Source organism: Convolutriloba macropyga, chromosome 13 (assembly GCF_964194025.1).
Source record: "Convolutriloba macropyga chromosome 13, txConMacr16.3, whole genome shotgun sequence".
NCBI classification, from domain to species: domain Eukaryota; kingdom Metazoa; phylum Xenacoelomorpha; order Acoela; family Convolutidae; genus Convolutriloba; species Convolutriloba macropyga.
In genome coordinates, this window is record NC_134480.1 from 25753482 (window position 1) to 25780461 (window position 26980).

At 36.1% G+C, this 26980-nt stretch overlaps 1 protein-coding gene across 2 annotated transcripts in view; it reads left to right on the plus strand.

The window, feature by feature from the left end:
• LOC142352074 (phospholipase DDHD1-like) overlaps nucleotides 1-26980 on the plus strand; it is a 63851-nt gene that overhangs the window by 26637 nt on the left and 10234 nt on the right. Inside the window, exons 5-7 of one of the 2 annotated variants that reach the window (XM_075404431.1) lie at nucleotides 2554-2680; nucleotides 18433-18542; nucleotides 24969-25139. In XM_075404431.1, coding sequence (XP_075260546.1) covers nucleotides 2554-2680; nucleotides 18433-18542; nucleotides 24969-25139 — 408 coding nt within the window. Of the gene's footprint in view, nucleotides 1-2553; nucleotides 2681-3407; nucleotides 3583-18432; nucleotides 18543-24968; nucleotides 25140-26980 lie in introns of both variants that reach the window. The other variant, XM_075404430.1, reaches the window with a different exon arrangement.

Here is a 26980-nt window from a genome sequence, read left to right on the forward strand (position 1 = left end):
GTGCGCCTAACCCCTGGCCTGCCGGCCATCCCTCTATACCATAGGCCAACTAGCCTACCCTTTACGCCCTATAACACCCGCATCATCTGCCACCATTCTTAATGTTGATATCTGAAACAAGTTTTGTGTGCATTATCGGAACTTTTTCTTAAGTACTGTGCTCTAAAACTTCTGGTTTTTGTGCTTTTATTTTTGTTTACTTGATCTAATATTTTGGCATATTTCCTATCAACTTAAATATTTCGCTGAAGAAAGTTTGGAACAATTCGTCCGATTAGGTTCCACTAAAACATGCTACTTATAATTGACTTGAAAAAGCAGTTTGAAATTTCACGACTCAGAGAGAGAGAGAGAGAGAGAGAGAAAGAGAGAGGGAGAGAGAGAGAGAGAGAGTGTGTGTGTTATTTCCTATTAGTATAAATAAACATCAAAATATAACACATGACAAAATTTCCTACTTTTAGAGTTCAAGATCAGAAAGCGTCAAGTTATCATTGCATTATACATAAAACCATTGTACTTTCAGAGAGGACAGTTTACGGATCCGACTGGATCACTGAGCACTGCCCTTAATTCTTTTTTTTTTACAATTGGATATGACTATTCAAAAAGAAAAAAATTTTCACTATTGAAAGATAATAGATGAAATTCTCAATTTATTTGATGGAATTTTCAATTTTGACAAAGTTTTTTTACCCCTTTAGGATGCCCTGGCGACAGCAAATTGAATCATTTTGTGTTGTCTTTATAATAACTTCCGCGAAAGGTGTACACAAAGTCGCAATTAGAAGATTGTTTTTGTTAATTGATAATTCGATAAAATGTAATTGTCTCTAATCTTGTGCACCAGACTGACAAACGAAAAACTAGAAAGCTCATTATAATTTGATGGTAACACATTGTTTTCAATAAAAAGATTAAGTAATTTCGCACCATAATAAAAAGATTAAGTAATTTGTGAACAGTTAAAACCTTGTATTTCTCAAAAAACTGTGTTACATTTTCTGTGTATTTCTGAAACAAAATAAGTCTAAGAATTTTTTTTGCAATAGAACTAAAGGTTGAAGGGAAGTAAAGCTTACACATCCATATATTAGCACACCATATTGAATGATTGGTTTGAAATTTGATGAATAAAACTGGAGTAAATCACGTTTTGGTACATAATGCCTTAATTTTGACACTATTTTCTTCACATCCTCAATTTTCTTCACATCCTCACTAACTTTTTCTTCACATCCTCAATGTGCTCTGTGAATTTCATTTTTTAAATCCAAACGCACTCCGAGATATTTGAAGCTTTCTGACTCAGGTATATTGACAGAATTTAATTTAAATACGGAAAACCTATTGACATTAGAGGCACTGTTTCCTATTTTAATATTCATTTGACAACTTTTTTCAGGACTAAGAGTCAGTTTGTTGGCGTTGAGCCATTTCTCTACATTGATCAAATCCTTTTGCATTGATTCAAAATCACTATTGATTGCTGTTAAGTTGGTATCATCTGCGAAGAGAAAAGTTCTGAAGAGTTGGCACCGTCTGGAAGGTCATTTATGTATATTAAAAAAGATAGTGGGCCAAGAATCGAGCCTTGTGGAACACCACAGTTTAAATTCAGCCAGCTGGAGTTGCAATTATTGACTGAAAAACATTGCTGTCTTTCCTATAAACAATCACTAATCCATCTTAGGCAAACTCCTCTTATACCATATAGTTCAAGCTTTTGTAATAGGATTTGGTGGTCTATCGTGTCAAAAGCCTTTCTTAAGTCAATAAAAAATTTGGCTACCTGACAACTGCGGCTCTCACGAACTGTTTCTGTTAATTTTGCAGTGGCATCAATAGTGCTATGTTTTTTTTCGAAAACCAAATTAATTAGGATGGAACAAACCGAAAGTTTCAAAGTAAGTATAAATTCGATTATACATAACGCGTTCAAAAACTTTACTCCACTCAATGAGAAGCGAAATTGGTCGGTAGTTATTTATCTCGTCTTTCGCCCCTGCCTTGTGCAGATCTACAATTTTAGCTTGTTTAAGAATACTTGGAAATTTACCGTCTTTAAAAGATTTATTTACGAGATGAACAAGATGATTGCAATTTAAGAAACCTGTTTTCTTAATCAAAATCGTACTTATATCATCAACTCCCGAAGATGATTTTACTTTGAGATCCTCAATTATTTGCAAGATTTTGTTACAATTTATTTCATAAAGCCACATACTCTGCAAAATATTAACCTCAGGATTAACAAAAATCTCATTTGGGATGTCTGCTTTTAGTTTTTGTCCTATACCTACAAAAAAAGTGTTGAGCTCGTTTGCAACGTCTAGATTATCATCAATTCTTCTACCATCTTTTATTAGGTAAGGAACTTTAGAATTTTTAAAAATTCGCTGAAGAAAGTTTGGAACAATTCGTCCGATTAGGTTCCACTAAAACATGCTACTTATAATTGACTTGAAAAAGCAGTTTGAAATTTCACGACTGTGTTGATTTTATGGATGTGAATTACGACCCATTTGGATATATTAGGAAGGGTGTTTTTAGTATCCAGGGGCTACATCCAGGCAGCCAGAAGTGAACAAGTGGCAGCCGAAGTGTCTCATTTGGCATTTGTAGTGCACGGTATTGGGGCCAAACTCAATTCCAGAGTATTATTTGAAAACATCAATCGGTAGAAAGCAAACAAAGTAATTCACATCTCAAATTGTGATCATTATCGGTTTCATAGTTTTCCAACAGTCAGAGAGCATTTTTTGTCAGATTCGGAAGGAAAAGCAAGAATTTTGTCATTATAAATAAAAATATTAGGTCGAATTTGAAAATTGATACATTTTATCTGCACTACATTATTATGTTCTTTTGCAATGCATTGTAGCTTGTTGTATATGCAGGTGTTACGGATGTAAATCCTCGACAGTTTATGCTGAAGTTTAAAAACAGACAGATTTTTGAATCATATTTAAGCTTCGAGCATGTGTCGTATTTTCTGCGGTCGTATGAAGATGTCCAATGCTGATTTGAAAAGTTCTCTGACATGAGCAACAGCTTCGGCGTGATGACCGATACATTATCGCTATACATTATTGGCCAGCATAACTCGGTGATATTGTATTATAACGTGTTGCGAGTATTTCTCGATACATTATCTCACTCATTGTCACAAACATCTGGTTTAATGAAAAACATGCAAATCACTATGCTCATTTCTGCAAAACGCTTTTTGCACTATTTTTGCATGTCTTTGTATTCATTCAAAAGAAATCATCGTTATCAACCATTGCGGTGATTAAAAACTGAGCTGGTTTTTTGACGTTGCTATTTATTGTAAAGAATAAGGGTGGCAAGATTTGCCACGTGTGGGCTTATAGTGTAGGTTACGGAGAGGAATGATGATTTAGCGAGCCAGTCAGACGGGACTCTGTCCAGGGGATACTTCGAGAGGGCAGAGGTGGGCGAACAAGTGGGACCAGTTGATCACGTGTTGTTTGTAGTGCACGGAATCGCACAGAAGACTACAGCTGAGATCCACATTGAGTCTATATCAAAGAACCAAGTACACCATATGTGCACGTCGTACGTATTGCTGATCTCAGTTTGCGCCTTAACTAAGATTTTTTTTTTGCCCAATGTAAACATGCGCAATGTATCAAAAACTCAACTGCCATTCTCACCTTAAAAATATTAAATTTTTTGATGTCAATAATAATGGCTTTACGTTGGTATGCTACAAATTGTGATCTGTTTATTGAAAAAGTCTAAGTTCACGAAATATCAATTATCATAATTTTTATTCTAAGGGTAATATGATTTGGGTTGTTTTGGGTTGCCCAAAATATTATGCGCATGTAGTCAGTCCTCGTTGTTGGGTGTTAAATTCAAATATTTGCTATTTTTAGAAGGCATCTGAATACGACAACTGATAGCCTTTTATTGGCGGTATTTCGAGTAAATACCCTTTCAGCTCTCAGGAGCATCTGACAAAAATGGTTAAACGTTAATTAATTGCTCTCGAACGAAGTGTTGCCGCTGCTCATGATTGTTAGCGGAACCCGATCTTCAAAGCTTGGTTGTCGAAAATTACGATGGCCTATTTCTTCACTCTGTTCAAATTGGCTAACAGCATCGTTGTAACTATTTGTCGCTCGGCCGTATAAGGGACTGTAACTTTAACTGATAGAACTTAAGAATATCCTTAGTAATAGATTATCTTCGAATTTCTTGAAATTTGTAAGGCTTCAGTCAATGATAATTATGTTGTCAACTTCTTCTCTAAGAAAGCTCAACTAACTTATAACTTTAAGATCTGGCAGAAACTGAGCGGTAAAGACTCAAGCTAACGAAGAATCAATTTATGGTCAATATAGGGGCAACCGCTCTTGGCATTAGTTTCTTGATGTTCGAAATCTCCACTTATACACTAAAATAAACCATTACATTGAGAAAACAGCAAATTCTATTTCCTATAAAACTTTATATGCACTAATTGTCAATTGATTGATCGAGTGGATGACAATGTGTGCTATGGAGTTGTAATAAAAACTTCAGGTGTCTAATGCTACGATGCCTTTTAGCACTTAAGATCAACAAAACATGCAATTGAATTAATAACGCTTAACTAATCAATGAACTATGATATTTTATATATTTGTGCGATGAAAAAGATAAAATCTTGAGATTTTTGCACCATATAAGTACCATTGCAATACTTTTGGAGATGACACAATTCCATTTGTTGAGTTCTCGATAGTTTAGAGGTAGCGTTGCCTTAAATTTTCACAAACTCGTAGTTTTAATAGCCGCCGTCAGCCTTTCAACAACTATTGTTTAGGCGCTCTTCTTTTTTATTTCGTTTTACCTTTTGATCACGTTTTTTGTTTTACATAAGTTACTGTTTTTCACGCTTGACTTCTAACTTACCTCACTTAATGTTTCAACTGGATGGATTTTAAATTCTTTCACTCATTGAATTACGTAAAGTGAATACGGTCAAAGTGAAAAGAGCGAAATCAGGACACGGGATTAACATATAAAGCTCGTTCATCAACTCAGGGTGCAAGAGGTAATCAAAGCTCTTTGAACTGAATGATAGCTGTTATTACTATTATGCTTAATGGAGTTGTTCTGAAGCTTAATTAAGTGTAAATTTATAATCTAACCGAATATGCAGAATTTGCTACAAACTAAATAAGAACACTTTTAGACTTTGAGAAATTCTGTCATTTTTTTCTTAATTTTTATTTTTCTGTTTCAATCCCAATGTTCATCAGCTATTGTTTTGGCGCTCTTCTTTTCTAATTTGCTTTACCTTTTGATCGCGTTTTTAGTTTTACATAAGTCACGATTTTCATAATTGACTTGTGACTTAACTCCCGCACTGTTTCAATTGGGTGGATTTTAAATTTCTTCACGCATTGAATCGCCAAATGTAGTGAATTCGGTCAATGTCAAAAGAACAAAATCAAAAGAAACGGGATAAATTGATAAAGCCCTGTCATTAAGTCATAAAGAATTAGGTTATCAAAGTTCGATAGAGCGGTTGATATCTGGCATTGGTATTCACCCTAAGAGCCTTTAGTTAAAAACCTGAATTAAGTATAGTTTAAGAATCTAACTGAAAATGCACGCCGAATTAGAATACTTTTTGAAAGCTTGAACCCTAACCGATAGAGCGGTTGATATCTGGCATTGGTATTCACCCTAAGAGCCTTTAGTTAAAAACCTGAATTAAATATAGTTTAAGAATCTAACTGAAAATGCACGCCGAATTAGAATACTTTTTGAAACACTTTTTGAAAGCTTGAACTCTGCTCGAACACTTTTTGAAAATGCCATTATAGACTACTGGCGCCAGTTTCATCACTGGTCTGTTATACTCTTCTTGGGCCGCCTTGAACCTGGGTGATCGCACGGCAAGACCCAAACAAAAACTTGGATTATCTGTCCCATTTTGAATTCACGTTGTTCCACGAAATCATCCACAATTCAAACAATTTCTCCTCTGTTTCCATGGGGGAGATATACCCCAGTCCATCTCTTCTAGATCTATTCAGGGTAGGTTTGAACGACGATCTCAGTTTATGGTGCCGTTCGCTGGTATAAATGGAGCCTTTGAATCTTTCGCGTTTATAGGAAGTGATCTGCAGTGAAGGCTTTCAAATCATGAGATATGTCACTAACTGCTATCCCGGATCTTGCGTTGAGCCTTTGTTCTACAAGACATTATTGTACTGAATACCACATATGTGAGGCTACGAATGCCCGAGATTGGGATCTAGACCTATACAACTTAGGACCAGTCTTTCTCAGGTTTGACAAAAGTGTTGTTCTCTGGGAGCGTTGAATTGCCGTACATTCTTATGATTTAAGTCATTTTCGGCCCTAGTTTTGTCCCATTTATGCGTGAGTGTTTTCAATTCGTTGGCTGCTTCAACCAATTTCTTGACGATTTTGCCGTTTATAGTATTTCGTGAGCCACGTCGTGCAAATAATTTCAGCAGCGCCGCTAAGACAAGAATGTTTCAAATGATGATATTTTTCATTATGTTTTGCCACCCTATTGGCAGCTCTCTTAGCATCAACTTCTTGATTTGTGGTTCCCTGGCCAATTTTGACTTCAGTTGCATTGATAGATTTTGCCATCAGTTTTTTGCCATTGTTCTTTTTTCTTGGTGCTCAGAACTTTGTCATCAAACAAGTTCGCGTGCTCTGTTGACAACTTTTACCTGGTCCTATTGATGACCAAATTTTTTTTAGGAGAAACAACATCCGATTGGTAAAATGTAAAAATATACTAAGTTCGTCGAACACTTTTGTTTCTTGCTTCTTTCCACGGCATAATAAGATTTTTTTGTTCACATTCCAGATGAATCCGAGGAGAAAGAACAACAGGGGTTTTGGTTCGAATGTTTTTATAGCTGCGAAGCTGTAGGCTGAGCGAAGCTATATTGCGGTGCTCTTGGTTTTTTTTTGTTTCGTCGTCTGACGCTCTTTTTTCGTTTTACATTTGTTCACACGGCAAAGCTGAAAAAGTCAAATTTTCTGAATGACTTCTTCCTCTCACTAACGGCATTTGCGCGCGTGACGTCATTTCTCACTTGCTTTAGCAGAAGTTTTTAGGTTATTTGCGTGATTAGATTTTGATCATACGTGACTTACCTCACTCAATAAAATGACTTTTACACTTTAAAACTTAAGTTTAATTTGAATTTGTTTAAGGTCAAAGGAACTCATTTGTGCAGTAAAGGTCCCTAATAAGAGGCTTCTGCGGAATGAATTTTAACAAGCTTTATTAATTTATCGCTGAATGTTTTTCACCTAGTTTTTTTGAGCGGCGTCGATTTTTTTTTTTCAATTTAGATCTGTATCTGTTTCTATCTCTATTATATGGCACGCAGGTCTATTCTTTCGCAGCTATTCCGGCAATCTGCCGGCTATGTTCTTAAGTTTTGCTGACCTGTCTTAGGGAACTGACTTCACATCTTGCTACTTCTTATCCTCTAAGTCAACGTGAATCCACTGTTGCTGAAGATATTCCACATCTTCTGGTGGAGTTACATTGCTTTTTGTGAGTCCCTGTCTTAAGGGTTTCATCCGTGTAGAGGTTTTGTTGGACCTTTTTGTTGGCGGTCTTTTCGTTCTTTGCATTATCTGTCGCCGTTTGATGCAGAGCGTAGTTTGCACAGGTCTGCGAGCTGTTGTTCCCAAAAAACGTATCTTGCTTTTATATACTTGTATTATTCCATTAGGTTTTTCGTATCATAGAAACCACAGACATGTGTTGAGACAGTTTTAGGGAGACGCATTGCTAAAGTTGTCCCCTAAAGCTTTATGTAGGCTGATAATAATATGTGGTGTTCTTGGATGTAACTTCACATTGCTAATACATTGAAGTTTATTCTTTTGTAGTATGTTCGATGCCTACCACCTGGAGTCTTTCTTTTGTGGTGTTTGTTGCGACTGGTTTTGTTGTAGCACCTGATTTCAAATAGTCGAACCACAATCAAAGTCTGGATATGTTATGGTCGTTGTTTTACGTTCATTGATTTGAATGAACATTTCACAAGCCCAAATAACGTTTTGGTCGGAAGTGAATGGACAACCGAGGTTCGTTTAATAACTGTTCTTCGCAATTGACGGAAAAGTAATATTTTTTGGTTCATTGAGACATTGAAATGTAATTTAGATCAATCGGCGGAGCTTGTTTATGCTCATTATTTTTCATCAAACTATCTTTGGAGTCAAGCTACCCCTTTACAAACAATTAATTTACTTCCGTGTTGTCAAATATACTTTCCACCGATGTTTTGTCAGATGGGGAAACAAATTTCTCGTTGCAGAATTGAGAATTCATTCTGATTCCAGGTCAGGATTGTCTCCAAATGGTTTTTAACAAAACGACGATATTCGTAATCCTATTTGCATAGTTGACTATCCTACTCACAGCGACTTATCTGACTGGAACATGTGTTTATATATTCATAAGCCAAGAGCTGACTTTTGCGTCTGGTCTACCGAACTGGTTGCACAGATCTCAAGTTTCATATTATAACGGAGCCGAATTCCAATATCCAGATATTACTGCTTTTGCTTGACCAGTGATACTGGTAGTCAGATACTGCCATTTTTCAATATCCCTAATCGGTCTCAATTTACAAACACATCGAAGTCGTTTTGATGAACAACCGCTAGAGCTACTTTAAAGGGTTACTTCGAAAGTCGTTGGAATCACCATTCTATACTGGCTGCAAATAGTCGCGGGGGGGGGGGGGGGTTGGTTAAGTATGCTCTCAGCTTTTGGAAGATCTTCTGCGGAAGTTATTCATAGAACTCTGTCACTTGCTTCTGTTCTGATGTGCCAACGGTCCTATCAGTTCAACTATTGATTTAGAGGAATCTTTCTGCTAATCTGTTACTTTAAGGGACTTCGACTTCCCGGACTTCTAGTGCTTGCTCAGATTGCACATTGGAGCTGAGGATTTCGTGCTCTCAATTGAAAAACTTGTAACTATTCTTGTGTCTCTGGCCACATTTGGAGACCTAGGCCGAATATAGGGCACATGTTCAGGCAATTATTGTCCCTTTTTTTCTACCAGCTTGTACTGGATGCAACGCTCTACGTCGTCTACTGCTGATCCACTTTTTCTAGACTCCTTTCTGTCAATTCGGTCTTGAGGCGTTCCTAATCTTCACCTGCCTCTGCTTTCTGTCAATTTTCGGGCTCTCACTCTTTTTGATGACGACATTTTTCCATTTCTTCACCTTCAATTTCTAAAGCGCACAAATTTTGTCGCGTCCGTTGCTCTGCTTTGTGTTTCGTCTTTCAAGTTTTCAAGCTCCATCTGCTCAACTTCACGCCTTTTGATGAATGCGTCTTTGCAGCACTGGCTATTTTCCAGTGCCTCATTGGACTTCTACTGACCATCGTTGCTGTGTAGTTTAAGTCCAGCAAATCAAACTGGAGCTGTGTAACTGTTTGCGTTGTAAAGTTCGTGTTGTTGTTCTCCAGTTCGGTGGCACAATTTTTGTGAGGCTTCAGTCAAGTTACTGACTTCCTTTCTAAGAAATCTTTACTAATTACACTTCTGCCGATTTTGAGATCTAGCTTTACTTGAATGGTATAGACTAAAATTGATGAAAATCAAGTTTTAGTCAATTTGAGAGCCCACTGCTCTTGGTAACATTTTCTTAAAGTTCTAAATGTACTTATACACTAAATAAAGGTTTACTTTAAGTAAGCATTATTTTCTATTTCGGAAATAACTTTCTATGCATTAATTGTCAATTGGTTGGTAAAGTGGCAAGAGTCAATATTTGCTCTTGAAATCTCCTTGAGTTTTGCCAATGCTTCAGTTGTCCGATGCGATGATGATGCTTGCAGATCAATGAAGGGCTTCAATTCATAGCATTGAACTAATGAAACAACTAACAATTATACAGCATAATTTTTGACGATTGTCAGCTGTAGTAGATAAAACATGAAGAAATGAACTTGTGCACCATTTGAGTACTAATAATCACATTTGTGGATGTGATGCAATTGTTGCTTGGGTTGATTGGATGTACCTCGATCATGGGTAAAACTAGAAAGTTGATCCGAAATATGACCTTCCGAAATGGGGAGGGCGCTTACAAATATGGAGTACTGTTTTTTGAATTTTTTCAGTTTTCGATTTTATTGAGTTAATCTAATTTCTTAATTTTTAATCTCATAATTCGTTTTTTTGACCTCTTATGGTTCTTGTTGCTGGTTAATAGTGGCGTTAACACGAAATTTGAATCTTTGTAGTTTCGTGTTTGTAGACAAATAAAAGTGTTTAGTCCTAACTAATGGACAAAGTGACGAACAGAGAAGATAAAGTGAGCAATTGTTCTTAAAAATCCCCCTCAGCGAGCGAAATTGTTCACATCCGTGTTTCTTGAAGCAGTTTCTAATGTTTTAAGAAAAAATGTTTTGCTTTGCTTAAAAATTCTGCTTTCAATATAATTTTGCAGTATCATTAACATTGTTTCTCTTGCGTTTCGTTGATTTTTATTAATTAGGCTAATATGGAGGTTATTTGGGGGGTCTTTCACCAATTTTAAGACTATTATGGTGCTTTTTGTTCAACTGTTTTGTTTTATTTCGTTACTTCGGGATTTGATGGCTCGTCTATTGCTTCCATAGGTTTCTTAAATTGCTATCAAACGAAGTTTGAAGCTTTTAATTTAGTCGCATGTGTTTCTTTGATGCCCGATTTTAAGTAATTCTGGATAATTTAAGTATCTGAAATCATTTGGTGTTAGATTCTAAAATGATCATGTACAAATTGTCAAAATTCGTTTTTATAGCTGTAAGCTCGGCAAAACTTTGTGGTGCTAAGGGTTTTTGTAATTCAAAGGCTTTGGATTATATTCAAAGGATTTGGATTATACTGTCTTTTTTATCTGTCCATATTTTTTCCATTTTTTATGTCATAGAACTTAAAACCAAGCGTTGGTTTTTGTTACGCTGGAGCGAAAAACTAGTAGTGTCAAGGTGTGATTTTTCAAACTGCTTTTCATGTCGGCTGGAAAACTGGTAGTGTTGAGGTATGAATTTTTTCAAAATGCTTTTAGTACAGTGAAAACGGTTTCTGAGCTAGATTTCTTAGCAAAACATTTTCATAAAATTTAAGTGAATTTTTGAGTTTTGCCTTTTCTTTTTTCTTATTAGTTCAGGTTATTATTGACACGTACCATTTTTTAACGAGGTATAAACAAAACAGATAAATATTCTCGGTTGATAGTTCTCGGTTGATATGAATTAAAATCTTTGTTTTATCAGATATTATTGAATTTTTGAGTTTTGCCCGTATGCTTGGTATTTTCAGTTTTGCCCGCATGCTTGGAATTTTTGAGTTTCGCCCGTATAATCACAAAACCAATTGGTATTTTATTTACACGTAAACAGACCTGCTTATTATTCAGTTCAGAAGTTCAGAATGAGTTTTATGACTCTCTCGCAGTTTTTTTTGCGCTATTAGTGAATTGTTGAGTTTGGGCCATGTTCGGTGCAATTTTTATTACTTACACCATTGGTTGTCTATGGAGGCGCGTAAATGAAACTCAATATAGTTTCGAATTCTTCGCTTATGTTTTTTAACCTGAAGTTTTTCAATTACTCTCAAACGGTGCTTGAAGCAGTTATTGTAAACGTGTTTGTCTTTTTAATGCAAAATTTTTGCTTGACCGATTTTGTGTTTTTGCCTTAGAACATTTCTGACTTCTTGAGTGATTTTTTAACTCTTCCGTGCTTTCCGTTGTGATTGATCTAAGTTCCTCTCATTGTGAAATAATGTTTGTTGTTAAACGCGATTGTGAGCCGATAGAAAGCGAACGCATTGTGGCTGTGTTGTTTTGATGATAGACTGTCAACCTGCAGGTCAGCGACTCGAACCCTGGTGGGTTTGTTTTTCTTTTTGACCCCATAAAACATTTCTAAGCGACTTCTTCTTTTAGTGCCGTGTCTGATCACAGACATAGGCTTTCCATAAAAGTCTCCATTCTTCTCGTTTCCTTGCGATTCTTATGCACTCGGCTCGACTTCTTCTTACTTTTTCCGAGATACCATCCAGATATGTCTTTCTATTTCTTCCTCTGGATCTTTTTCCGTTGATGCATCCGGAAAGAATGCTTTCTTCCAATTCGCTTTTTCTGACAACATGTCCAAAGAACTTAAGTTGTCTAGTTTCAATATCTCTCAGTATCATCCGGTTTTTCTGGGTTTTACTTAAAACAAACTCATTGGTTTTGTGTGCTGTGTATGCTGTGCGCTCCATTTTCCTGAGATACCACATTTCAACACTTTCAAGGAGCTTCTTCGACTCAAAATTGAGTGTCCACGTTTCAGATGCATACAAAAGTACCGGCCAGACGTAGCAACGTAAAACTCTAAATCTAATTTTGAACGGAACTTTTTTGTTTGTCAGGATATTTTTCAAATTAGTAAAGGCAGTTTTTGACTGGGCTATTCTACTCTTTATTTCTTTTATACATTTTCCATCTTCGGTTACAAGCGTCCCAAGATAAGTGAAGGTTTTTGTTTGATTTATTTTTTCTTCATTCAAATATATCGAGCACTTTTCTGGTTCCTTGGAAATTACAATTACTTCGGTTTTGTTTTTCTTTGTGTTAATTTCCATCCCATGTTTGTCACATGCATCTTTTAAGGTTGACATTAACAACTGAAGTTTTTCGTCCGAATCTGCGATCCCTGCTGTGTCGTCTGCAAACCTAAGATTGTTAATGTTCATTCTGCCAATGTTGACACCTTTCATATCTTCTATTGACTTCATTATTTTCTCACTGAAGGTATTATACAGAATTGGGGAAGCTACACAGCCCTGTCGGACGCCAATCTTGATGTCAAAGGCATCAGTTTCGTCGTCACCAATTTTCACCGTTGCTTTTTGTTTCCAATAGATATTTTGTAGAAGGCAAAGGTCTTTGTCATCGATGCCGGCTTCATCAAGGGCTTCTAAAACTTCATTGTGTGGAACCTTATCGAAAGCCTTAACAAAATCAATGAAGCAGACAAAAAGTTTTTTCTAAGCGACATCTCCTCTAAATTAAATTTCTCCGGCCTGTAGTTTGAGAGCAATTCATACAATATTGCTGGGTTTATCTTCTAAAGTATTCTATTTTTCTGTTTTCTTCTGTTCTTGCCTTTTCAGATATTTTCGTTAAATACAGTTTCGCTCTCCCGATGAAACATTAATGGTTATGTTTAGTGGTTTTGAACCTTTAGCTGACGACTTTTTGACTTTAACACTTTGTTCTTTTTTTAAAAAAAACATTTAAAGTTTGAACTGTTATCATGTTGCTTCGTTGAGGTCTCTTACTTTCATTAACATAGCAGTTAACATATTGACATAGCCACATGATGCAAAATAATTTAATAATTTTAATGGTTTCAGCTTGTAGACAGTTTTTTCTATTACTGAGACACCACTTGGTTCAACAGTTTCTGAATTCTTAAATATTTTCTTCATATCTCAATAGCCGCCGTCAGCTTCTCAACAGCTATTATTAAGGCGCTCGCCTTTTTTAAATTCGCATTACCTTTTGATCACGTTCTTCGGTTTACATATGTCACGGTTTTTCCACGCTTGACTTCTACTTTACCTCACTCACTGTTTCAACTGTGTGGATTTTAAATTCTTTCAATCATTGAATAACTTAATGTAATGAATACGTTCAAAGTCAAAAGAGCAAACTCAAGAGACGGTATAAACATATAAAGCCCGGTCATTAAGTCATAGTGCATTAGGTTATCAAAGTTCTTTGGAGGGAATGCAAGCTGGCATTAGTTTTAAGCTCAATAGAGTTGAGTTTAGGAGCTGAATTAAGTGTAATTTTAGAATCTAACCGAATATGCAATTTTGCACACCAAATATGAACACTTTAAACACTTGGGGAAAATTTTGTCATTTTCTATCTATCTTCTCTTTTTCTGTTTCAATCTCAATGTGCGTCAAGCGGGTTAAGGGCAGCTATTTTCCGGCAATTTGCCGGCTGTGATTTTTATAGCTGCGAAGTTGTAAGCTGAGCGGAGCTATATCGCGGTGTTCGTGGTTTTTTTTAACAATTCAAAGAATATGAATTGTATTGGGGCGCTGTCTTTTTTTAAAGATCTGTTCACACAGTTTATGATTTTTTAAGTCAATTTAGATTGATAAAACAGGAAGTGGAGCGAGTGGCTTTTTGTTCTATGTGTCAGTTTGCCTTTGAGTTTTTCCTGGCATATGAAATTTTTTTGAGCTGATTTTTTTTCCAAAAGGCTTTCCTGTTCCATTCGTAGTCCGTTTGAGGTGAAGTTTTTTTTGTTTATGTAATGAAAATGTTTTGAAGTTTTGGTCAGGGTCAGGACTTGTGCTGCTATGTTTTTTGTTGTCCCGTCTGAAGCTCTTTTCGTTTTTAAATTTGTTTACCCCGCAAAGCTGAAAAGGTCAATTTTTCGGAATTATTTCTCCCTCTCACTAACTGCATTTGCGCCTGTGACGTCATTTTTCACTCTCTATAATAAGTTGTTCAGCCAGTTTTGTGATTAGATTTTGATCATACGTGACTTACCTCATTCAATAAAACGTTTTTTTTTTTCACTTTAAAACTTAAAGTTAATTTGAATTAGTTTAAGGTCAAAGGAACTGATATGTGCGGTAAAGGCTCCTAATAAAAAGGTTTTCACAGAATGAATTTCAGCAAGCCTCATTAATTTTTTGCTGAATCTTTTTACAGAGTTTTTTGAGCGGCGTTGATAACTTTTTTAACTTAAAATTTTGTATCTGTTTTTTATTTGTATTATATGGCACAGTGTTTATTTTGCATCTGTTCAGAAAATCTGCCGGCTTTGTTTTTCATTTTGTGACTTTGTCGCTCAGTGAAATTTTTGAAAGATGTTATCTCCCCTGTAGTGGTGAAAACATCGGCGGCACTAATTTTCAAAAACATTTTTTTCTATATTTCTTATTGTTAACTTGTCTTTCATTGTTTCTCTTAAATTGACGTATGAGTAGTTTGCAGAACAAACTTCTCTTAGGAGAGGTAACGTGAACACTTGCTTAACTTGTTCATAATGGCTTGGATGATTGACACTGCCAGTTTTTGAGATTTTTTTAAGTCTCATATGTAAGGCTTCATGCCTTTTGGGTTGTCAGACGGTGTTGTTACTCCGAATGTTGATAGTCAGACCGTTAGTTGATTCTGTTCTTTGCATTGCAATTCAGGGCTTGACTGGCTATGTTTTCTGGCTAATAAACGACGTCAGTTTCTCAGCCGGCTATTATAGCAATTTTATTTTTTACAATTCAAAGAATTTGAATTGTATTGGGGCGCTGTCTTTTTTTTTAAGATCTGTTCACACATTTTCATGCTTTTCGAATTCAAATTGGAGTAGTGATTTTGGTCACGCCGAAACAAGAAGTGGAGCGAAAAAGCGAAGGGTTTTGCGGCATAGATTTTTTCACTCTAATTTTAAAGAAGAGTGAGAAAACAGTGTTCGAACATAAATTCGCTTTCTCGCTAGTGAGTTTTTTGTTCACATGAGCCAATTTCATCTTGATTTTTACTGTTTTTTTTTCTATTTTTAAGATCGGATTTTTTTTTCTGAATGGTTTTCCCAATCCATTCATAGTTCATTCTAGGCCTAGTTTTTTTAAATCAAATTTCTCTTTTTCGATATTGTTTTTTTTTGTTCACATGCGGCATTTTGACATTGATTTTCAGTTTTTTTTTAAAAAAATTTTTTTCTGTTTAATTTTTTCCCAATTCACTCATAGTCTGTTTTAGTTCTAGTTTTTGTCTAGTCAATGAAAGTTCTTTGAATTGTACGTCAGGACTTGTCCTGTTATGTTTTTTACTTCGTCGAATAATTTTTTGCTTTACTTTAGTTAACAGCTTGTTCAAAATTTTGCGTGAAATCTTTTTGACTGCTCTAGGCTAGTTTCGCTCTTCTATGATTCTGCTAAAAGTGTTTTTAGACAGCAGTTGCTCAGCAAAGCAATTCCAAATGAACGGATTCAGAATCAAAAAACGAAATCAAAAATAGAAGCGGGATAAACCCATAAAGCCCAATTTAGATGCCCCTTACTCGAACTTTGCTCTTAGTAACCATCTCTAATGCTTTTTGGTGTTGATACTAGCCTCTGCGTCGTTTCACTACGAAACAAAACTAAGATCAGCTCAAAAATGACATCAAAGTAGTTTGCACTTTAAACTTGTTTGTGTGCAAAGATCATTTTTTTCATTTATTTTTTCTCTTCTTTCAATCCCAATCTTGGTTATGGGAATCAGCGTCGGCTATTTTCCGGCAATCTGCCGGGTATGTTTTTTGTATTCTGACACTCTTCTACATTCTATTTGTTCCGTGAAACCTCAGAAGAGCGTTGTTATTCGCACGTCCATGTAGCGCTTGGACCCGTTTTCTGCTTTTTTTTTACTTCATATCTTAAAGTAATTTGAGATGAGTTAGAAGCCGAATTTGGTGATATTTTTTATCATAATTGACTTAACTCACTCTAAATGGTTGTTTTAATATTGTCACTTCAGGTCAGTGTAAGCCCTTTCAAGGTCAATAAAGGAGTCCTCTACAATAAAGATTTTTTTGTTATAGAGGATAAAGATAGAGCATGGGTGAACGTAAGTAATTTGATCTTTTCAGAAAAGGTACACTTTTCTGTTTTAATTGGTATTACATGTTGCATCAGCAACTCCGTCAACTCAATCTGTATTTGTTGTATATAAAATTTTTATACCTAAAAAAAATTTGTTGCTATCTATATTCTATAGCACGTATGTCTATTTCGCGACTGTTCCAGCAATATGCCGGATATATTTTATTTTCGGAATTCTCAATGTCTAGTTGTATAAAGTAGGCTCCGATATTTCCATTTGAAGCCCCTTGCTGAATTTATCCAGGCTACCACACATCCCCCTCTAAATGAAGTTTAACCCTGTTTGGCTAGCAATTCGTCTGCTTAATTTTTATCCATTCATGTGGTTTTTAATAAATTCAAGCACATTTTGCTTGGAAATTGAAATCAAAGGTGGAAATATAAGTAGGAGGAGTTTAAATAAATTAAGTAATGTTCCTTATCTTTAATTAAATTTCTTTTTAGAGTTGCTTTTTGCATTTTTTCACAGTGATATGATTTAGATTGTTTCTTTTTGTTTGTTTAGTTTTTGAGGTCGATACTTATTGGTTCATTTAGTTGTATTTGCTGCAAAACGACTCTTCGAGTCAATTCGCGATTGCTTCCGGCTATGTTTTAATTTAAAAAATTTTGCTGGAATGGTTTGACTTTACGATCGACATTTTCCACCATTGACTTTTTTGCTCGATCTAAATATCTGTTATCCGTAGTTCACAATTTTTAGCACGTGAAATCAAGTGGTGGCATTTACTTAATTCTCTTAAGTTAATAATCGTTTGCAAGAAACTTGCAAGTTCTTGCAAGTAAACCATTCGGTCTCGACCCGGGTACTAAAAAGGACATCAAACGTGCGCGCAAATCGGTTTCATTTCCACTTAAAATCCAAATCATATCAGTGCTCTATACGATAATAAACTCCATAACATTTTAAGCCCCTTAATTTAGTTATAGTCTCCCATCTGAAAAAGGCTTCAATTCACCTATCTGGTTGAAGCAGACTACAAGAGAATCAAGCACACTAAATAAAATTAAGGTATTTTTTACCTTAACGGAGTTAAGGTAAACCGTTGATAAGGTAAAGTTAAGGTAAAGTTTACCTAATTTTTACCTTAACTCGAGTTAAGGTAAAAATTTACGTTAACTGTTAAGGTAAAATTACCTTAACTTTATTTAGTTAAGGTAGTGAGGCCTTAACTTTTCAGGTAAAGTTCTGGTAAAGTTAGAGTAGTTAAGGTGAGTTAAGGAAAGGCAAATCTACCTTAACAGTTAAGGTGAGTTGGGATGTTTTTTAAGGTAGTGATACCTTAACTTTATTTAGTGTGAGCCCTGCCTGTATAACGAAAGCAATTCACCCGACGCTAGTCGGTTATGTTTATCAAAAGCCAGTTTCTGACTGTCACCCGAAGCAGGTTGATAACTTGAAGGGTTTCAAAAGTGGAGAAAGCTATCAAAATATAACTGGATAATCCACATATCCAATTAGCCATGAGTCCATATCTGTATTCACTTTCTTGGTCATCAAGATCATTCTTGAAATCCTATGCCTCTTATTCACATGATATTTCTCCTTTATGTAGGTAAACTCGCGTGAATTAAAGAATATACAACTTGCTGAAAATTAAATCTGCTACTAATTCTTATTTTCCTCCAATTTCTTGTGACCTGTTAGGAGAATCTGATATTTATTCAAGATTTATCGATTTTGGAGTCATTGTGATGTTTATAGGAAAAGGAATATGTGTATAATTTGTTTCAGAACCCGCAATTTGGTTGCCAAGTATCAGAAGGAACTGTATCCTGATTTCAATGACAAAAGAGTCGAATTCCTCCCAATTGAGTGGAGGTCCAAAATCAGACTAGACGAAGGTAATCTCTAGATGAATCTCTCTATAAAAGATCGTCTCCCGTTTTTCTCCAAACATAATGCGATGTTTTCATGAATAATGAAAAGTTTTAAGTGTCAACTTCAAGGCTTAAGGTTTATCACGAGCACATTTCAAATCCGTGAAAAGGCTTGGTGAAAAATTAGTTCTTTCAACTGTCTCTGCAATCATCAACGCACCTAAGATTGCTCTTTCTGTTTTTTAATCAGAACAAAATTGCCGGAGACAAACTTATTAGTTAAAATATGTAAGCATTTTCGAGAAAAGTTACAAGAAAATTTCGACATAATTCAATTTGCTGATGACACAAATTTGCCGAACTAGAAAAATGTGTTTCTGAAATACTAGAGAAAACAGATAGTTATCTACAGCAAAACAAATTAACCATGAATACCGGTAAAACTGAACTTCTTTGCGTCTCGAAAGAAATTAAAGATTTTGATCCAATAGTTTTTTGAGGACAAGAAATTAAGCCGCAAAGTCACTGCAGATACTTGGGTATACTGATTGATTGTAAATTAAACTTTAGTGTACAACTCAACAAAGTCCTATCAAATATGGCCACAGCGATTAGATCCATATACCTTATACGTTATCGGTCACCTCTAAAAGCACGATTGATGCTATTAAAATCGCTAGTCCTTTCTCATTTAACTTTCAGTGCTCTATTTTTACAGATCTTGAATTTCTCTGCAATGCAGTGAATTAATCGACAATTTAATTGGGGAATTAAAGTTTGCTATATGAGAAAAAAAATGAGAGATCTAGAGATCTCTTATTAAAATCTGACATTTTGCCTGCAGAACTTCAATAAGCTTTTTTTTACAATAATTCATCTTTTTTACAATAAAGCTGTCGCAAACTTACATTATTTTGGTCCGCCAACGATACGATCTAACCACCAACTACAGATTCAAGCAGCAGCAAAAGGCGTGCCAGTTCACGCGAGCTCAAAAAGCTCTTTGAGGAAGTGAACGATCTCGCGGAACCCTACATCGAAGAAGAGCTGCAGTTGGTATTCTCAGAAGCTACTGTAAGCTTCAAATTTTAACAGCAGCTATACCAACCATTTTTATCGGAGACAGTTCAAGATTATCAGTACGATACCTCTGGTCACCTTGAGAAATTTATCATAAGCCTATCGTTAACATAGAGCAACTTTGAGACTGCAGGAAAACCGCTTGAGCAATGCTACAAAATGATGATATAAAATTTTGAACAGTTCTATCTAGAGCAGTCGATTTCAAGCCTCTAAGGGTTGACAGCAAATGCCAATTGCGACGGCTATGCAGCACAGTCATTGAAATACCGAAGTCGATTAATTCACTTGGCCGACAGTTTGACAACAATATCTAGCACTATTGTCTTTTTTCGAAAATTGAAATTGAATCACAAAAGGCTTTGTTGCCGCTCTAAACTGAAGGCACCAATTGCCTGAACTTTGACGAACTTGCAACCTTCTTGGTAAACAGTGAAATCAATGGAAAGGTTGAATGAGCCTATTCCACCAAGGCAAAAGGATGCCACCATATGGAATCAGCGATCGAAACATCTAAGTGTTGTGACCCAATGCAACAATTATCACGCACCATTGGCATGCATAAGTTATATGGTCTCACAAATCATGTCGATTTTGCCTCAGATTTAATCGAGAACGTGACCAATGCACCTCAGTCAAGATGCAAAAAATTACTGTCTAAGCATCATGGATTGTCTACTCGATAAGCATCATGGATTGTCTACTCGAAGCCTTCAAGGCTACACCAGGAACTAACACCTGCAACATTTAAACCATCAACTCAAACAACAGTTAACTTCTGTGATGAGTCAAAAATTACAAATATACACGTTCAGCTTATTTTTAGATCAAAGAGCTCTTATCAATGCCAGCTCCCCCAAGGCATTTAAAACACTAGAACTTAATCCGAAGCCGTCGGAGGAGAGCATGATAAAAAGTCACTCAGAAAAATTCGGTGCCAGTCAATGGGTCCCAATTGCTTAAAATTTTCCAAAAAACAAACAAGATCGATTTCATTTGTCATATTGACAAAATTGCAACGAGTAAAAATTCAAACCAGCTCATCTCAGACCAAGATTACGCTAATCTTATCAATTACAACAGAAGATAATTTTTGGCAACCAGGCGAAATTCATACTCTATTAGACATTTATGGGTACACTCATATTATCAATGATCGGATACCGAAAGAATTTTCCTTATATCTTACCGAAATCATACTAAGTGGACATTTCCGGGTATAGTCTTCCTCGATTCATCAAAAAAGCAACCCAATATCAAATTTGGTATGCCTGCTTGATAGCGAAATTTACGGCGCATAATTTTTGGAAGGAGAATACATTCCATTTCTTACGTCAGCAATTTACAATTAATAGGAAAAAACAAATGATCGAAACGGAAGGTCTAATGTTAGACTGTTAACTAATAAACACGAAATAGTTTGTCAAAGATACAAGAATTGTTGTCCAATATAGGAATATCATTGTCGCGGAAAGTCCAGACAATTCTTTAGTAACAAAAAAAATCAGAATGGGGCCTTTAAACCTAGTGTACAGAATTTTTTCTAGAAGTAATTGTTACAGGGCACCTGGAAATGGTCCCAAAAACGCTTTCAAAAATTGCCCCACAAAAAAATTGCGATGACAAAACATGCAGTGTGGAAATCAACTTGTACAACTAAATGCAGTCAGCAACATTCTTCCTGTTAGTCCTAAGCAGCAGCCTGATGTGTTTGAAATACTGATTCTGTTTCGAGTCGATCCATTTGCCTTATCGAGGACCTTCCAAAAATCTACCGTCATATCGAGCTCAACGATGAGACCGTAATATCAAATGTTTTGGCGACCTAGTTAACTGCAACCCATTAACAAGTACAGAATGACGATAGGCAAATGTGGTGTTTCGTCAAGCTCATGCCACGCCATCACAGGGTTATGGCACACTGCAAAGGAGCACTGACGGTCCAAAGGAAATATGCAATTTCAAATTTTTTTACGTTGCGACTTTCGTCGAGTTGAAAACACACTACCAAGATGGCATTACCCCAACCCCAGTGCGTTTTGGAATGTCCATTTGCAATTGGTCAAGCAATAGAGAGTAGGTAATCCAGACCCTTTTTCATTGGTGAAAATGACGACAGCATCAAAACCGCCGGTCGAATTTGACAGACAAAATTGACACTTTTTTTACTCGGAAGACACAAACATGCCCCAACGCGATGAAAAACCTAATGGATGTTTCTGATTTGAACTCAGCAAGTTTCACAATTCAGATTTGGCAAAATTAGTGCCCAACTTTGACAACGAAAAAGAATTGTATTCAACACTCTGTACTCTTGGTCAGAATTCAAATGCACTCCCTGTACCTGCCAATTAACTCCATGCAATTTTTGTCAGAAAAAGTTTACAAACTCTGACAAATCCCAGAATTGAGGTCAAAATTGAACAAAATCGAATATATCAAAAAATGGCATCCAAAGGTTTCAATGCGCTGGAACAGCTAATAGTAGTTGATCGAAGTCTTCCTGCATGGCAGCTGTGACACAAAACAATTTATCGGAAAATCGAGAATCAGTGATTGAGATCGGAGATAAAATCTTGACAGAAAAAAAAGAAATTAACCAAAGAAAAGTCTATCTCACTCGAATACTATAGCATGGTAAATAATTCTCAGTAAAAAAGATTAAGTTATATGCTATAGAAATTCAGCAGATCAACATCTGAACACTAAAAATATCAAAATCAGGAAGCAAAACACTGCCAGTTAGTGCACATTCTCTCAGATAGTACACACTTGCCGCAGTCTGAAAACGTTGATAAAATCACTTGCCATGTGTTAATATGGGCAAAGTATTTGATCCAATTAGATTACTGACACCCGTAACACTTTCATGCAACTTTTCTTCCCAAGGACGGGGAAACGAAATTGGATTTGATTATGTCGTTGCAGCAACTCTAACTCTGCAATTCGAGACCTGGATGAGCGATCTTCCTTCTTACGCCGTTTTCTGGTCAGGTTTTCCATTGAAAAAATACAGCTCCGTAATGTTATTTCTGAAATGTTTACGTAGCCTCAATATACCCAATCAATTGCAAGGTCAAAGATAGAGTTTAGCGTGCTATGTTCTCAGTCATGATAAGCTGCAAACCAGAACGTCATCAAGCCAACTAGAATTCTGCTCTCGTACTTGGAGCTAGCTCTTATGTTACAATTAGTTCAAAACACAGCCTCTCTAGCTGGTTATTAGCATAATTTTTTTGCTTGATTGTCTCAAGAGCTGCATTAGCATGGTATATTTCAACGCTTAGTATATTTGCTTTTAAAGCTACTGTTTTTAGATTAACGTTTTTTGCTTATCGTTTGACCGAAATCCAGCAGATCATTCAATCAGAAAACCTGAATTGTGTCACCTGAATTGAATCTAGACAACCATACTACCCTGCCGTTGCCATCACAGCAGCTTTCATCACTCAAAGTCTGGCGGAATGGTTCCACTTGGCTTTCCCTGTGATAATATAACAATTCCGGAGCAACCGAAAATATTCCATTCAAATAAATCAAGAGTTAAAGAGGCACAAATTTCTTTGCGCAGCTCTTGGCACTAATGCTGAAACGCAGGCGGATGAACAGGACCTGCCAAATGAACCCAGATATCTGCGTTCAACACATCAATTTCAGTAACAATGCCAAATTGAACGCTTTGGAAGTCAGAACAAAGTGGTTTAAATAGCTGCCAATCGTGAAAAGAAAGAAACATTCGAGCTCCAAAACAAACTGCTTGTTGGTGTTATACAGAAATAAAATAATGCTGAATAATTCGGAAAACTAGAGAGAAGTCCAATTTTTGCCACTGTTATTGAATCTTTCAACTATATCTGTACATAAATGGAGAACGGTTAGTGAAAGTTGGCGGACGGTTAGTAGCAGCAAATCTGTCTAATTTCAATCAATGCGCCCGGTTAAATATTCCTTCAGAATTAATTGTATTTTTCGGACTAATGAAACATTCAAGCGTGAATGTAATAGTTGCACGCACACTAAAAAATTTCCGGATTATTCAAGCGTCAGAATAGATTTCGGTGGTCGAATGCCCTGCAAAAGTAAAAGACAAGCGAAGTCTGATGTAGTGATGATTCTGTTTTGCAACTAAAGCAGTTCATTTAGATCTTCCTAAATCATTGGATACTCAATAGTGTGTTAAGCTGTACGTCGATCTTTTGCTCTCACGTATTTTTTCGATAGATGAAATGGCTCCCTGAAATAGGAGTAAAATCCTTGAAATTGATCTTCGTCAAAGCGTTTGAAACAAACGCAAAACTCTTTAGATGAGATGTTAACAATTATCTGCCAAACCGAAGCTTACTCAACTAAAATTCAATCGCTCTGGTGTCAGGTGATGCAAGAGATAGCCGCTCGCTATTACCTGCAATGCTACTAACAGGTTTTCCTCATCACCAATTGCTAATGGTGTTTCCGCCAGCAACCAAAACAAAGGATGAGGAAGACACCAAAAGAATTTCAGTATTTGCAGAAACTTATTGATAAAACTATTGAAAAAAGAGGAAAACTGAATATCTAGCACAGCTACAAGCCAGATCAAAGAATCTGGCCGAAAGGCAGCACCTAACTAAGGGAGATTTAGTTTACATCCCATCCCATATCGGCCTCTTGGTAAATTTGCAAACAGACCTTTAGTTAAGGTCAGAAAGCTACAAATCAACACAAGCTAACCTTGTTTCTCAAGTTCTTACAAGTGGCTGGGAAGGGACAAGCCAACCTGATCCAGCTTGCCGTCCTTCCCACATGCACACTTCTTATGTGTCCCGTATTGAGGATAATTCAGAACTGCTGGGATATCGATTCTGACCAGCCTGATGTCATACGGAGCCAACTCTGTCGAAATGTGGTTTTCGAAAACTGACATGAGATCTGAGGTTATTCTATTTGATGCCTTACATCAACGTTGACGGCAATGTATATAAATATAATTACGCATTGAAGCATGAAATGATTCCTGACTCTCTCGCGCGTTTTGACTTGATTCACTTCTGTAAAACGCAGACTTTACTTTTCCCGCTTGTATTCATACGTTGTTTATCTGCCCATTTGTCACTCAATTTAAAACAATCAATTCAAATTTCAATTCACATTTTTGTTTCCTTAACAATAAAGCTATCACAAACGTACAGTGTCATTTCGGAATTTTTTGCCTAGAAGGTTCTCGAGAGAACTAATGGTTTTTTCTAATTATGGAGTCCGCTCGGCATTTATCACCTAGTAATAGAACAATACGCAGCAAAAAGATGAGAGTTATCATATAAATAAAATTTACCTGTCTTAGGTGTCATCCGTTCTGGTAATAATTAAGAAATATTTGGGTTGTGTTGACAGGTGTGTTGGACTCAGTGACCCTGCGTAAGATGAGGAGGGTTCGTGAGTTGGGCAATGCGAGTGTGCTGGATGTGTTGTTCTACACCTCTCCACTTTACACTGAGGAGATACTGGACACAGTTGTGAAAGAGATCCACAGACAGTACAATCTCTTCCTCCAGTACAACCCAGGTATGGATGAACTGCAAAAGAAGGGATCAACATTAGACTAGAGTTATTACAAATCATTAATAATATTACTAACATAATTTGTTACAGAATTCACTCCTATTTTGAAAACTTAGATTGATATATATTGAGAGATTCTATGAAGGATTTCGTGAAATGTGAAGGAGTTCAATTGATTAGTTGAATTTGCACAAATTTTCCGGATGGAAAGCTAATCGACAAGTATTCTGAGCCTTTCCTGGATTTTTAAAAGCGTTTTTAAGAATTGCAACCTCTTTCTGAAAAAATTTTAGTGAATTGGTGTAGTTTTTGTTATTGGTTCCGACGTTAAACTCATCTTTTTTCTGATGCTACATCTGGAAACGCCTCAGGATCTTGAAATGTTAAGTTTTGGGCTAGAACGATTTGATTCTGGTACTTCATTTTCTTAATTAAAGTTGTTCAAAAAAAATCAAACTAATGCTTCGAATCAATATATTGAATTGAATGATGGATCTTTCAAATTATATTTTTCAGCTTTCTGATTGCAAGATATAATTTCAGTCACTTTATTTACGTAAGAAACGACTGTTGAAACTTTTTTTATCTTTTCTGATGAGAGATATTTTATACGCTGCTGTCAACTGAACATATATTGCTGCTAATATGTTCCTATCATACAAAACATTACTTAATTTTACTATTATATATACTTCTGAACAAGTTTCTGAAAATTTTTATTTGTTTCAGAACAATAACCGTTTGTTGCTACGACATTTTGCAACTCCTCTTTATTAATAGCCGCCCTCATCTTCTCAGCCGGCTATTATTGCGCTCGTATTTTTTTTTTACTTCGTCAAACTTTTTTTCGCTTTACCATTTTGCCGCTTTTTCGACATTTTGCGTGAAATCTTTTTGACTTCTCTAGGCTAGTTTCTCTCTTCTCTCATTCTGCTAAAAGTGAATTTGAACATCAGTTGCTAAGCAAAGCAATTCAAAATGAACAGAGTCGGTATAAAAAATTGAAGTCAGAAATAGAAACGGGATAAACCCATAAAGCCCAATTTTAGATGCCCGCTATTTGAACGTCGTTCCTATAAGTTTTAGTTACCACCTCTAATGCTTATTGGTGTTGATAGTAGCCCCTGTAGCCTCTCTCTAAGAAACAGAAGTATGTTCAACTACGAAATGCCATCAAAATAAATCGGACTTAAAAAATATTTTTGTACAAAAATCTTTTTCGTTTCAATATATTCTATTCGTTCAATCCCAATCATGCTTATTGGAATCAACGGCGGCTATTTTCCGGCAATCTGCCGGGTATGTTTGTCAGTTTTTGACGTATTTGGGAATTTAGGAATTTCTCAAAGTTGCTTTAACGTCAACCAAAGTTCTTGTTTTGTAATAACCTCGTTGAAATGTAGGAGTGCATCTTGAATAAAAAGAAAATTTTGCAGTTGCTAGATGAACTTCGCCTCGAAACAAACAGGAAAGAGGCTCAATCATACTACGTGATGCTAAGGGGAAAAGTGTTGAATTAACAATTAACTTGGTTATCATAACTACGGTTATCACCAAAACAGATCAACAATTTAATGAATCAAATATGGGCGGGCCATTTCATTTCTCTACGCAAGAATTAGGCTTCTCTTGCAATCAGGTAACTCCAAGGTGAGCAGCGGTGCTCTCAATCAGATGTCTTTGGAAAATCCTCCTCTCCTTCGGTGATCTTGAAGTTTACCGCAAGTGACTGTGCCAGCTTGTGAAAAGCAATAGAATATCCATCCAATATAAGTTTTGATTTCTGAAATTGCGGCCATTCGTTTTAACGTTTTTTGAAAACTTCGAGACGAACAACCTTATAC